Here is a 12373-nt window from a genome sequence, read left to right on the forward strand (position 1 = left end):
CTTGTTATGCTGTATAATGTTAATTGAATTGTGAAATATCAGGCAAACATAGTTATTGTAATAGATTTTTAGGAGGATGCATTGTACCACTGTCGTCCTCTGCTTTTATGAACAAAAGCATGAAATAGTCACATGAGTTAGGCAATATGATGAAGGCATTAGTTTGCAATAAATACTGTTCAGTTATATCCAAAGTTTTAAAACTAGATTGGATTATGTTCTTTGTGTAGTGACTAAGCTTTGAAACTTGAAAATTTCAAAGACTTTTGTATTTAACATTCTGTCCTTCTGATATTTGCAACTGTTCTTATGCTGCTTACATTATGATCCACATGTTCCCACAGGCTGCAACAAAGAAGCAGAAGTATGAAAAGATTAGTGAAAAGAAGATGTCCACTCCTGTTGAAGTTTTGTGTAAGGTAAGCCTATCAAAGCTAGTTTTTAGAAGGCAGGCTTCAGCCTTTTGTGGCCTGAGCCCTGATATCTCTCAAATCACATCTCCTTGTATACTCCTGTGAGCTAGTTACACTCCTCAGACAGGCTTCTCTTGGTAGTACCCTTGCATGTCCTTTTGACAGCAGTTCACAGGTTTTCTTTGGTAGATCTATACCACTGGAATAGCCTATAGTTGGAGTCGCAAGCCCCTAAACTGGCCACATTTAGGAAGGCGTGTAAGTGTTTTATGTCAAAGGGCATTTGGTGGAGGTTAAACTGTTTTAACTGTATTTATTGTGTATCAGTTTTCATGTGTTATTGGACTCTTGTATCTTTTGCTGTTAGCCGCCTTGAATCTGAGGAGATAAGGTGTGGTTTAAATATTTAAAATGTGGTTGAGAGTGATGTCAAATCGTAGCTGACATTGCAACCTCTGGTGGTGTTTTCATGGCAAGAGACTAACAGAGGTGGTTTGCCATTTCCTGCCTGTGCGACCCTGGTCTTCTTTGAAGGCCTCCCATCCAATTACTAACCAGGGCTAACCCTGCTTAGCCTCCAAGATCTGACGAGATCAAGCTTACCTGGGCTATCCAGATCAGGGCGAACATTTTAAATAAATAAATGTAAATTCATTATTTAATGTTAATTAGGGAGTGGTATTTTTTACATTAGTGGAGCTGTCACCTTGAATAATTTTTCTTTGGGTTAAAAAAGAAAGATCTTGTGATACTCTAGAACTGACATCCTGAATTGGTCCTGCAAGTCATAGTTTGACTAATTTTGCTTACAGGGATTTCCTGCAGAATTTGCAATGTACCTGAACTACTGTCGTGGACTGCGCTTTGAAGAAGCTCCTGATTACATGTATCTGCGACAATTGTTTCGTATTCTTTTCAGGTCAGTCTTTTAGAAGGGTGACGCCAGAGTCTTGAAACCTAACTAACACATTTGCAATCTGCTAATCTGGTGAGGGTTACTTTTTCTCCAGGTTGTGGGATTGAAGCACAATGAGGGGAAATCAGATTTGATTTTAACAAAAGGAAATTGGTACTTAATGATCACAAAATACGTTAGAAGGGGGAAAAACAAATTCATTATCTCATAGTTCGCTTCAAGAAGGGAAAGCCAAACAACATTTTGAAATTTATGGTTAAAGTAAAATGGAGTTAAGTTTATTCATGTTGTATAACCACTTTGGTTGCATAAGCAAAATTAGCCTCAAATTTGAGGTGTGGCAGACTGGCACATAACTATAAGAAGAAGAACGGCCCATGGGCATATAGGGAATGAATCTGTGTTGTGGTATCTTGATAATATTCTAGAATGCTTTGAATCTGAAGCATTTAATATTGATGTGTTAGGTTCGTTCAGTTTTGTATTTATAAACTACGTTAAACATGGAGTCAGCTATTAACAACAGAGGAAGCGCTTGTAGATGTTGTTCAGTGGAGACTAAGGTGGTGGGAAATGGCTGGCATCCCAAGGTCCCCATTAGATGGCAGTTTTTGCAGCCCCTTAAAAAGCCTTATTGTACAGGGATGCAGCTGGTGAGGAGAGGAAAGAGGGACTTGGTGAATCCCACCCATGCTTATGCAGAAGTTTGTTCCACTGGCACACCAGGCTTTTTTAATCCTTGCCAGTGCTTTAGCAGCTTTCTATAATTGCCAAATGATTTTCAATCTTGTTCCAAGCAGGTTTTAATTAGTTATCCATAGTACTACATCATCTCTGAAATATTTTACAAATCATTTTTAACTTTTAGCTTGTAGTTTTCAAGTAAAATTTGTTTGTTTTATAACAACCAGGCAAGTACAGTGATGCAGTGAGTATTTCATTTTTTCCCCTTTTCCCAGGACTTTGAATCACCAGTATGACTACACATTTGACTGGACAATGTTAAAGCAGAAAGCAGCACAGCAGGCAGCCTCTTCCAGTGGGCAGGGGCAGCAAGCCCAAACCCCCACAGGCAAGCAAACTGACAAATCCAAGAGTAACATGAAAGGTTAGTAGCCAAGAACCAAGTGACGTTACAGTCCAAAAATATTAAACACTAATTTGGATATTGTCGTGAACTTAAGTGTTAGATCGAGGAGGTCATTAAAAACATACATTTGGCTGTTCAGTATTAAAAAGAAAACGGACGTCCTTGGAAAATTTGACTACTAACTTTAAACCAAGTGTCCTTGTTTTTCATATCATTTCTTTTGGGGATGTTGGGTCATTTTAACCACTGCATCTTTTGCTCCCGCATTAACCCCTCTTCAAAACAGACTGGCTTGGTGTTGGGAACATGACAAACAGTATGATCAAAAATCCTAGACCTAACACTTCAAAGGGAAAGTCATCTGTCGATGTCTAGGTCCAGGCTATGGAGGCTTTGGTATGGGTTTCTTTGCTTTTGCTATCCAAAGTGAAGATGGAAAATTAGGTATGCTCTTATTTAGAGTTCTGCCTAAAGCACTTGTGTGATGAAGTTTTTCTTCATTAGCATAGACAATGTCAGTTTTCCATCTTCAATTACAAATCCATGAATGGATTTTCCTGCACGGTGAATTAATGGGATTTATGTTCAGATGGAGTATGTAATTTTGTTTTGGTTACAGTATGAAACCTGAATTCAGTGGAACTTGTTAATGCCCATAGTTATGTCTTAAACTTGAATCCATGACCTGATGTGTTGTGTTTACGGCTGTTTTTCTGAGCAAAGAAACAATTGGACCTGTATTGTGTTTATCACCTTTGATACCATAGCTGAACTTCCATTTTGCCTATTTGGTCCTTTATCCACTTGGGAAGTACGTCCTTGTTTTTTTTTTCCCATGGTGCTCAAAGAAATCAAGAGTTATTCAGGCTGGCGAACAGCTGGAGAAAGGTTGGCTACCAGTCGATTGATATTGGGAATGGGAGAGTATAGATTGTATAGCTGTGGTGACTGGGGAGTAAACAGAGGCTGGGACATGGCCAAGGACGGTGGTGAAACAAAATGACAGCCAGGAGCCATGCTCTGGAGTCTGCAGTCTTAGATGACCAGCAGAAAAGTTCTGAATTGGAGAGTCTGCAAAGCAGCCCTTTAATTGAATGGGAAACTCTTAATTAGCCAACCTGTCAATAGTTGGTGATTAAGCAGGATAGAAAAAAATCAATGATTTAAAAATTGATTTTTTTGTTTAAATTGGATTTTGTTTTTCTTTAAAAAGCATTTTATTTAAAATAGCATTGTAATATGTATTACAGCAAAGGTATGGAATAGGGATGATAAACATTAAAATATGTTGATCCTTACTACATAATTTAAGAGACATTTTGTAAATGAGTTCCAGTTGTTCTTAGATAGGAACCAAACACATACAGAGTTTCAGAGGCTTTTCTATTCAGGTTAATTTTTCTGTCTACCCATTGAAACTCTGTGCTCAGTAAAGATAATATTACAGATACTTAGTTTTGTAGTTCTCAGGTAGCAGATTCTTATTTCCAGAGATAACATGCTTGTTAACAGTAAAAAAGATGTTTTTAAAAGTATCATGTATAGAACTGAGAAATATGTGACGACAGCCTTATTGTCTCTCCACAAATTTGTGCACACAGTCAATCCCTTACTTTTCTAAAGTGGCAAATTTTAAGAAGATCAATAAATAGAAGATTGTTGGGGATGGAACAGATCTGAACAAGGAGATGAAGTCTAGAGATAAATGTGAAAAGGGAGTAGGGTGGATAAAAATCAATGCTTTTTTAAAATAATAAAACGGATTTTAAAAAATAAATTGGATTTCTTTAATAATGTTTTTGAGGAAAAATCTGTATAAAGATAGTTTTCTATTTAAGATACATTATAGTCCAAAGGTTATTCATCATGAAATAAAGATTAGTTTTTAATTATATTAATTATGTAGCGTGAGGCTGTATATTCATGCAGTTTAAATGAATATTGGTAAATGAATTCCATTAATCCATTCACAATGTCATGCTCTTCCAGAGGTTCTTGTAAGATCATTGGGCAGTTTTTCTATCTAGAAGGTGCTTGGTTTTGCAGTTCTCAAAACTGAGTTTGTGTCTGCAGAGATCACAGGCCTTTTCTTCACAGCAAAAAATGTTATAAAAAAACATTAGAGTTGAGAAAAAGACCTTAATCCCATTGTTCCTTCACAAATCTATGTACACAGAACCAACCCCTTACCTCTTAAGTGTCAAGTTTAAAAAAATTCAATGGATAGAAGGTTGTTGGGAGTGGAATAGATCTGCACAAGAAGCTAAGTGTGAGGAGGAAGGGGCAAGCAGTAAAACTGAAAATGAAACCCTTTGAGCAGAATACACCACAAGTCTTTGGATCTTTGTATGTATAGCCTGAGGTTTATCATATTATTCTTTCCCTGGAGGAGAAAATCTATAATGGCAGCAGGCTGTAAAAGAGACCCAGTTTGGGAATTATTTTAATAAAGTTCCTCTACCTATGGGTAAGGTAGGCATGCATGCAAAATGCAAACACTGCAGCAAAGAAATGCAAGGCCTGGTGGCCCGAATGAAACAACATCCTGAGAAGTGCTGTGATGAAGACAACAAAAGGAACATACCTGAACAGGCAGGATCTTCAGGTTGGTAAACGTTTTGATTTCATCATATTTAAAGACTGCCTTGAGGATCGGTCATGTTTGAGCAAAATTATATTAGTTATTATTACTACATGTTACTGTCATTTTGATACAGTTGTTACGAAGACATAAAGAGTTGAAACATGTAGATATTTCTTTTTGGGGCAGTACTGAGTGGCAGTGAATACATTGAATAATACTAAATAAACAGAAATGGTATAAATAATAACAACATTGACTTTTTTGTTTAGGGGAATCTATCATCAACATAAAGGATTCTGGAAACTAACCACCTTCGAGATCACCATCCTGTTCTACAGTTTCAGAGTTATCTGTCCAGAATAGTGTTTCAGTCACATCATGTACATCATACATCCACAGTATATAAAAGAAAGAAAAAACTGACCATTCAGGAACCACCATAGATAAGTTTGTGATAAAAACCAGCAGACTAGAAAAAGAGTTAATTGATGAAAAGAATTGCCCAGTTTGTTTACGCGATAAACTCTTCTTTCCGTCTGATTGAAAACCCACACCTCATTAATATGGTTCAGTTGCTGAGACCAGGCTACAGTCTACCCAGCAGAGCAGATGTTGCAGGGAAACTGCTAGATAAAGTGTATGACAGAGAAATGGACCACTGTGCAACAGCTCTAAAATTGTTAACCCAAGTCTTGATGGGTGGAGTAATGTCCACAATGATCCTGTTGTATGTGCTTGTATAACAACAGAAGAAAGGAATGTCTTCCTTGCAGAAACAATTGATACGTCAGGAAATGCACACACAGCAGAATACTTACAAGAAGTGGCGGCTATAATAACACGTGAACAAAAATTCAAATGTCTAGTACGCAGTTTAGTCATGGACAATGCTGCAAATGTATCCAAGATGAGAAGTAATTTAGAAGAGCAGGAAGGGAATACAAAGCTAAGCAGTGCTCATTTGCTGCACCTCCTAGCCAAAGACTTCAGTGTTCCAGAAATAAAATGTCATTGAAATTGCTAAATACTTCCGTAACAATCATTTTTCAGCAGTAGCTCTGAAAATAATGGGTGGAACTAAGCTAATGCTCCCACACGTTAGATGGAACTCTATAGTGGGCTGTTTCGAGCAGCATATCAAGAACTGGCCTATTCTGATGACTGTGTGTGAACAAAATTGAGAGAAAATAGATGGCAGTGTCACTGCCAAAATCCTCAACGTTGGGCTTAAGAGAAATGTTGAACATATGCTGAGCATCCTGAAACCCATTTCTGAAGCTTTAAACCGAATACAAAAAAATACATGTTTTATTGCTGATGGTGTTGAAATTTGGAAGGAACTGAGTGAGCACTTAAAGACAGAATTGCACACTGACAGAATTAAATTACAAGCATTAAAAAACTGAATGGGACAATCACAATCTGCAGCTCATTTTCTCGCAAATATTATCAATATCTGGTACCAGGGTCAAACCTTAAGTGCTGAGGAAGACAAGTTAGCTATGGCATGGGTATCCAGCAATCATCCATCTGTAATGCCAGCTATAACAAATGTCAGAGCTAAGGGGGAACCATTCAAGAAATACGTTTGCTGATGATGTTTTAATGAAAGACACGCCAGTGAACTGTGGAAGTCACTTAAGCACTTGGATTTTAAAGATGGTTGAAGTAATGATTTCACCTTTAACAGCAGTAGCTGCTTCTGCTGGCGTAGAAAGATTTCCTTTGGACTCATTCATTCTAAATTGATTGTTTTGAGACTCGATAAAGCAGGAAAGCTTGTTTTTCTTTTCCAGATTATGAACAAAAAGATAGAGCTACAGAGGACAGTATTTTTAAGTTTTTCATGTGTGGTCCTAAGGTTTTTTTTAAAAGATACTTTGTTTAATCACAGTTAACAAACATGGATGTTTAAGCAAATACAAGAATACATATGCTATGTTATTTTTATAGCTAAAACTATTTAAATTGTTAATATTAAGGTAACAATTATTTTTCTTCCTCTAATAAAGTACAGCAGAAAAGTTGTCCAAATATGAATGATTAACCTATTAAACTGAAGATAGAAAATTATGAAATTATTGCAAGGTGAACTGTCTATGATGTGTTTCTAATACTATAACCAAATCAGTAATTTTTTGATATAAAGTTACTCTAAAAATGAAACCTTCATCTGGTTATAAATATTAAGATTATACCAGCAAGAATGAGTCTTTTATGTAGAAAACCATAATTTAAATCTACTCTTACTGACTAGTGATTTAAGTCGTGATTTAAGTCAAATCGACCCTGCTGCAGGCCATAAGAGACATAGTTTGGGAACATTGTAATGAAGTTCCTCTACCTGTGGGTAGGACAGGTATGTGTACAAAAATGCAAACAGTGCAAAAGAAATGCAAGGCCTGGTTGACAATGAAACATCATGAGAAGTGTTCGTTCTCAGTAAGAAGCTGTTTTGAACTTGGCGACAAAAGGAACATGTCTGAATGTGCAGGATCTTCAGGTTGGTAGACGCTTCATTTCATACTCCTAAAAGGACTGCCTCTTTTCCTTCTGGTCTATTCTTGACTTCTCATGATCAAGCAAAATATATAGTTGTTGATCTATGGTGCTATCATTTTGATGCAGGTGTCATTTAAGAAAACAGCTGAAATAGACACATCTTCCCCCTTAAAGTAACAGTGAGTGTCAGTGAATGCAATGAACAATACTAAATGAGCAGTATGGTGATAATAGCTGAATTGACTTTTGTTTAGGGGAATATATCCTGAACTTGCAGGATTCGGAAAGCTATCCACCTTCAAGATCACCATCATTTTCTGTACTTTTAAAGTTAGCCGCCAATGATAATGTTGCAGTCATATTGTGTATGTTATATCACCTGTTGCAAAAAGAAAGAAAACTCCATTTGGAAACTATAGATAGATTTGTAATATGGCCCAGTAAATTACAAAACAAACTATCAATGAAAAAATGCCCAATTTGCTTATGCAGCAAAAGAGTCTTGATGGGTAGAACAATGTCCACAGTGATCCTGTTGTGTGTACTTGTGTAATAGCAAAAGAGAATGTCTTCCTTACAGAAATAATTAAAACATCAGGAAATGTACTCACAGCAAAATACTTAGAAGACGCTACAGTAAAACTTATAACTGGAGAAAATTCAAATGCATGCCATAGAGCTTGATCACAGACATCCAATATGAGAAGTTTAGAAGACTGAGGACTCCCAAGCTAACACCTTACAGCTGCAGTGCCTACTTGTCACACCTCCTGGCCAAAGACCACTCTGCTTGAGTAATAGACTAATGCTGAAATTGCTGAATACTTCCATAACAACCACTTTGCAGCAGCTGTAATAAAGAAGTCTGGGGTACGAAAGTAGCACTCCCTTGAGATGTATGATAGAACCCAGTAGTGGACTATTTCAAGCACTACATCAAGAAATGCCTTGCTGATGATTTGTGAATAAAATCATAAAGGTACTATCACAGCCATAGTTCTCAACACTGGGCTTGAGAGAAATGTTGGCATGCTGAGTAGTCTCTAACCTATTTCTGCAGCCTTGGACAAATGCAGGGGGGGAAAGATCTTTTATTACTGATACTGTTGAAATACGGAAGGAACCAAGCAAAAATATGCAAGGAGAATTAAATTACAAGCACTTTTTAAAAAAAATGTGCACATTCCATCTCCAGTTTGTTTTCTTGCACGTATTCTCAGTACCCAGTAGCAGGGTCAGCCTTAACTGCTGAAGAAGAGGAGTTGGCTTTGACCATGGGCTTCCAGCTACCATCCCTTTTTAATGCCAGCTATAAAAATACTTCAGAGCAAAGGGTGAACCATTCAAGAAATATTGCTGATGAGGTTTTAAAGAAAGTCATGCTAGTGAACTGGTGGAAGTCACTTAAGTGCTTGGATTCATGGATTGTTGATGTGATAATTTCACTTGAAATAGCAGTAGCTGCTTTTGCTGGCTTGGAGAAAATGTTTCTTCTTGGACTCATTCTTTCAAACTGAGAAATCTTTTGGTACCTGAAAAAGCAGGAAAGTTTGCTTTGCTTTTCCAGATTGTAAACAAAAAAAAATGAATGTGAAGATGGTTCAGTCAGTTTATTTAAGGTTTTTAAAAGATACTTCGTTTGAAGAAGAATTAACAAATTCTCCAAATATATATTAACCGTTAACCTATTGAACTGGAGAGAGTTAATCTCTAAGTGACTTCATAATTACCTGCTTTGGTAAATGGCCCATTATTCATTTTCTAATATAGCTGTTAAACTAACCTGAAATCTTCCAAAATCACTATGTTAGAAGACGGTACCCTATAAAAATGAAACTTGCATCTGTCTCGGAGTTGTTAATTATGTACTCATGTTATAAGAGTTATAACAGCAAGAATGGAATTTTATGTAGAAATTCATGATTAAATGGAGTTGTCCTGACTAGCAGGGTGGATAAAAATCAATGATTTCTTTTAAAAAAAAAATCAGTTTTTTTTTTTAAATTTAAATCGGATGTTTTTGATTTAAATTGGATTTTTTTAAATAAAATGCTTTTTGAGGAAAATATATTACCATCCAAAGGTTATTCCATCATGAAATAAAGATTAGTTTTTAATTATGTAGAATAAGGCTGTATATGTTTAATTTTTTTGGTAAATAAATTCCATTAATCCATTCACAATGCCATGCTCTTCCAGAGGTTTTTGTAAGATTATTGGGCAGTTTCTCTGCCTACAAGATATCACAGATGCTTGGTTTTGCAGTTCTCAAAACTGAATTTGTGTCAGCTCAGCAGAGATCACATGCCTCTTCTTCACAGCAAAAATGTTATAACATGAACAGAGTTGAGAAAAAGACCTTAATCCTATTGTTCTACAAACCTATGAAGACAGAATCAACCCCTTCAGTGCTAAGTTTCAAGAAGTTCAGTGAATAGAAACAATATTTTTCTGATTGTTTGGAGTGGAATAGATCTGCACAAGAAGAAACTAAGTGTGAGGAGGGAGGGGCAAGCAGTACAAAATGAAAGTGAAACTTTTTGAGCACAATACTGCACAAGTCTTTGGATCTTTTGTGTGTATGACCTGAGGTTTATCACATTCTTTCCTTGGAGGAAAAAACCTATAATGGCAGCAGGCCGTAAAAGAGACCCAGTTTGGGAATACTTTAATGAAGTTCCTTTACCTATTGGTAAGGCAGGCATGCGTGCAAAATGCAAAAACTGCAACAAAGAAATGCAAGGCCTGGTGGCCCGAATGAGGCAACAACATGAGAAGTGCTGTGATGAAGATGATATCACCTAAAAGAAAGAAAAAACCCTTCCCTCCTGGAACCACCATAGATAAGTTTGTGATAAAAACTAGCAGATTAGAAAAAGAGTTAATTGATGAAAAAATTGCCCAGTTTGTTTATGCAACGGACTCTTCTTTCCGTCTGGCTGAGAACCCACATTTCATTAATATGGTTCAGTCACTGAGACCAGGATACAGTCCACGCTGCAGAGCAGATGTTGCAGGGAAACTGCTGGATAAAGTGTATGACAGAGAAATGGAGCAATGTGCAACAGCTCCGGAGGGTAGAATTGTTAACCTAAGTATTGATGGGTGGAGTAATGTCCACAATGATCCTGTTGTATGTGCTTGTATAACAACAGAAGAAGGGAAAGTCTTCCTTGCACAAACAATTGATACGTCAGGAAATGCACACACAGCAGAATACTTACAAGAAGTGGCAGTAAAAGCTATAATATGTAAACAAAAATTCAAATGTCTAGTACGCAGTTTGGTCACAGACAATGCTGCAAATGTATCCAAGATGAGAAGAAATTTAGAAGAGCAGGAAGGGAATACAAAGCTAATAACATATGGTTGCAGTGCTCATTTGCTGCACCTCTTAGCCAAAGACTTAAGTGTTCCAGAAATAAAGACTAATGTTGTTGAAATTGCTAAATACTTCCGTAACAATCATTTTGCTGCAGCAGCTCTGAAAAGGATGGATGGAACCAAGCTAACGCTCCCACAAGATGTTAGATGGAACTCTGTGGTGGACTGTTTTGAGCAGTATATCAAGAACTGGCCTATTCTGATGACAGTTTGTGAACAAAATCGAGATAAAATAGATGGCACTGTCACGGCCAAAATCCTCAACATTGGGCTTAAGAGAAATGTTGAACATATGCTGAGCATCCTGAAACCCATCTCTGAAGCTTTAAACAAAATACAGAAAAATAGCTGTTTTATTGCTGATGCTGTTGAAATTTGGAAGGAACTGAGTGAACACTTAAAAACAGAACTACACATGGACAGAATTAAATTGCAAGCATTAAAAAAACGAATGGGACAAGCACTGTCTCCAGCTCATTTTTTGGCAAATATTGTCAATATCCAGTACCAGGGTCAAAACTTAAGTGCTGAGGAAGAGGAGTTAGCTATGGCATGGGTATCCAGCAATCATCCATCTGTAATGCCAACTACAATAAACTTCAGAGCTAAGGGGGAACCATTCAAGAAATATATGTTTGCTGAAGGTATTTTAAAGAAAGTCACACCAGTGAACTGGTGGAAGTCACTTAAGCACTTGGATTTAGAGACTGTTCAAGTAATGATTTCACTTTTAACAGCAGTAGCTTCTTCTGCAGGCGTTGAAAGAATATTCTCTTCCTTTGGACTCATTCATTCTAAATTGAGAAATCGTTTGGGACCCGATAAAGCAGGAAAGCTTGTTTTTCTTTTCCAGATTATGAACAAAGAAGAAGATGAAGATGACGAGTGAGCTACAGAGGACAGTATTTAAGATCGTCTTCGTCCTTCTGTGCAGCCCCACATTGGGACTGCGCAGGCGCAGGCCAGCCGCGGAAAAGATTTTTCTAGCTCTAAGAGATGTGAGGGGGACGTTCGGATCCACCGCGCATGCGCGCCGGTGTTCCCGCCAATTTTGAATGCATATATATCCGAACGTCCCCGGCATTCCCTCAGTTCCTTTTTCGCCGCCGTCGAAAAGGTTCTTATTGTCTAGCGTTCGTTTCAAGCGTCTCTTCGGAGTTTTGGATCGTTTCTTCTGCTGGTCGGTATTTTCCCCTTGTCATCTGTCGGGAGATACCGTTCATTATGTCGCAGACATCTTTGTTTAAAAAGTGTCATAAATGCGGCACTAAGATGACCCATTCGGACGGCCATGAGCTCTGCCTCATCTGCCTGGGCGAGGGGCATGTTGTCGAGCGCTGCTCCATTTGTATGTCCTTCACTCCGAAGGCACTCCGTGCCTTCTTGTGGGATGCCAACCTTCTCCCCCCCAAGCCGTCAGGCTCTTCGGGAGATAGGCCGCGCTCCGCCGCTCCGTCACCGGCGCCGTCTCGTAAGTCGCCAGA

The 12373-nt window shown here is 37.8% G+C and overlaps 1 protein-coding gene across 6 annotated transcripts in view; it reads left to right on the top strand.

Annotated features, from left to right (window-relative positions):
* Positions 1–12373, top strand: part of CSNK1A1 (casein kinase 1 alpha 1) — a 56727-nt gene that overhangs the window by 26473 nt on the left and 17881 nt on the right. Inside the window, exons 8-11 of one of the 6 annotated variants that reach the window (XM_054976983.1) lie at positions 345–419; positions 1226–1332; positions 2289–2437; positions 5273–7126. In XM_054976983.1, the coding sequence (XP_054832958.1) occupies positions 345–419; positions 1226–1332; positions 2289–2437; positions 5273–5310 (369 nt within the window). In that variant the 3' untranslated portion in view covers positions 5311–7126. Of the gene's footprint in view, positions 1–344; positions 420–1225; positions 1333–2288; positions 2443–5272; positions 7127–12373 lie in introns of those variants that run through there. The other 5 variants (XM_054976986.1, XM_054976989.1, XM_054976985.1 and 2 more) reach the window with 5 other exon arrangements.

Source organism: Eublepharis macularius, chromosome 4 (genome assembly GCF_028583425.1).
Source record: "Eublepharis macularius isolate TG4126 chromosome 4, MPM_Emac_v1.0, whole genome shotgun sequence".
In the NCBI taxonomy this organism is placed as follows: domain Eukaryota; kingdom Metazoa; phylum Chordata; class Lepidosauria; order Squamata; family Eublepharidae; genus Eublepharis; species Eublepharis macularius.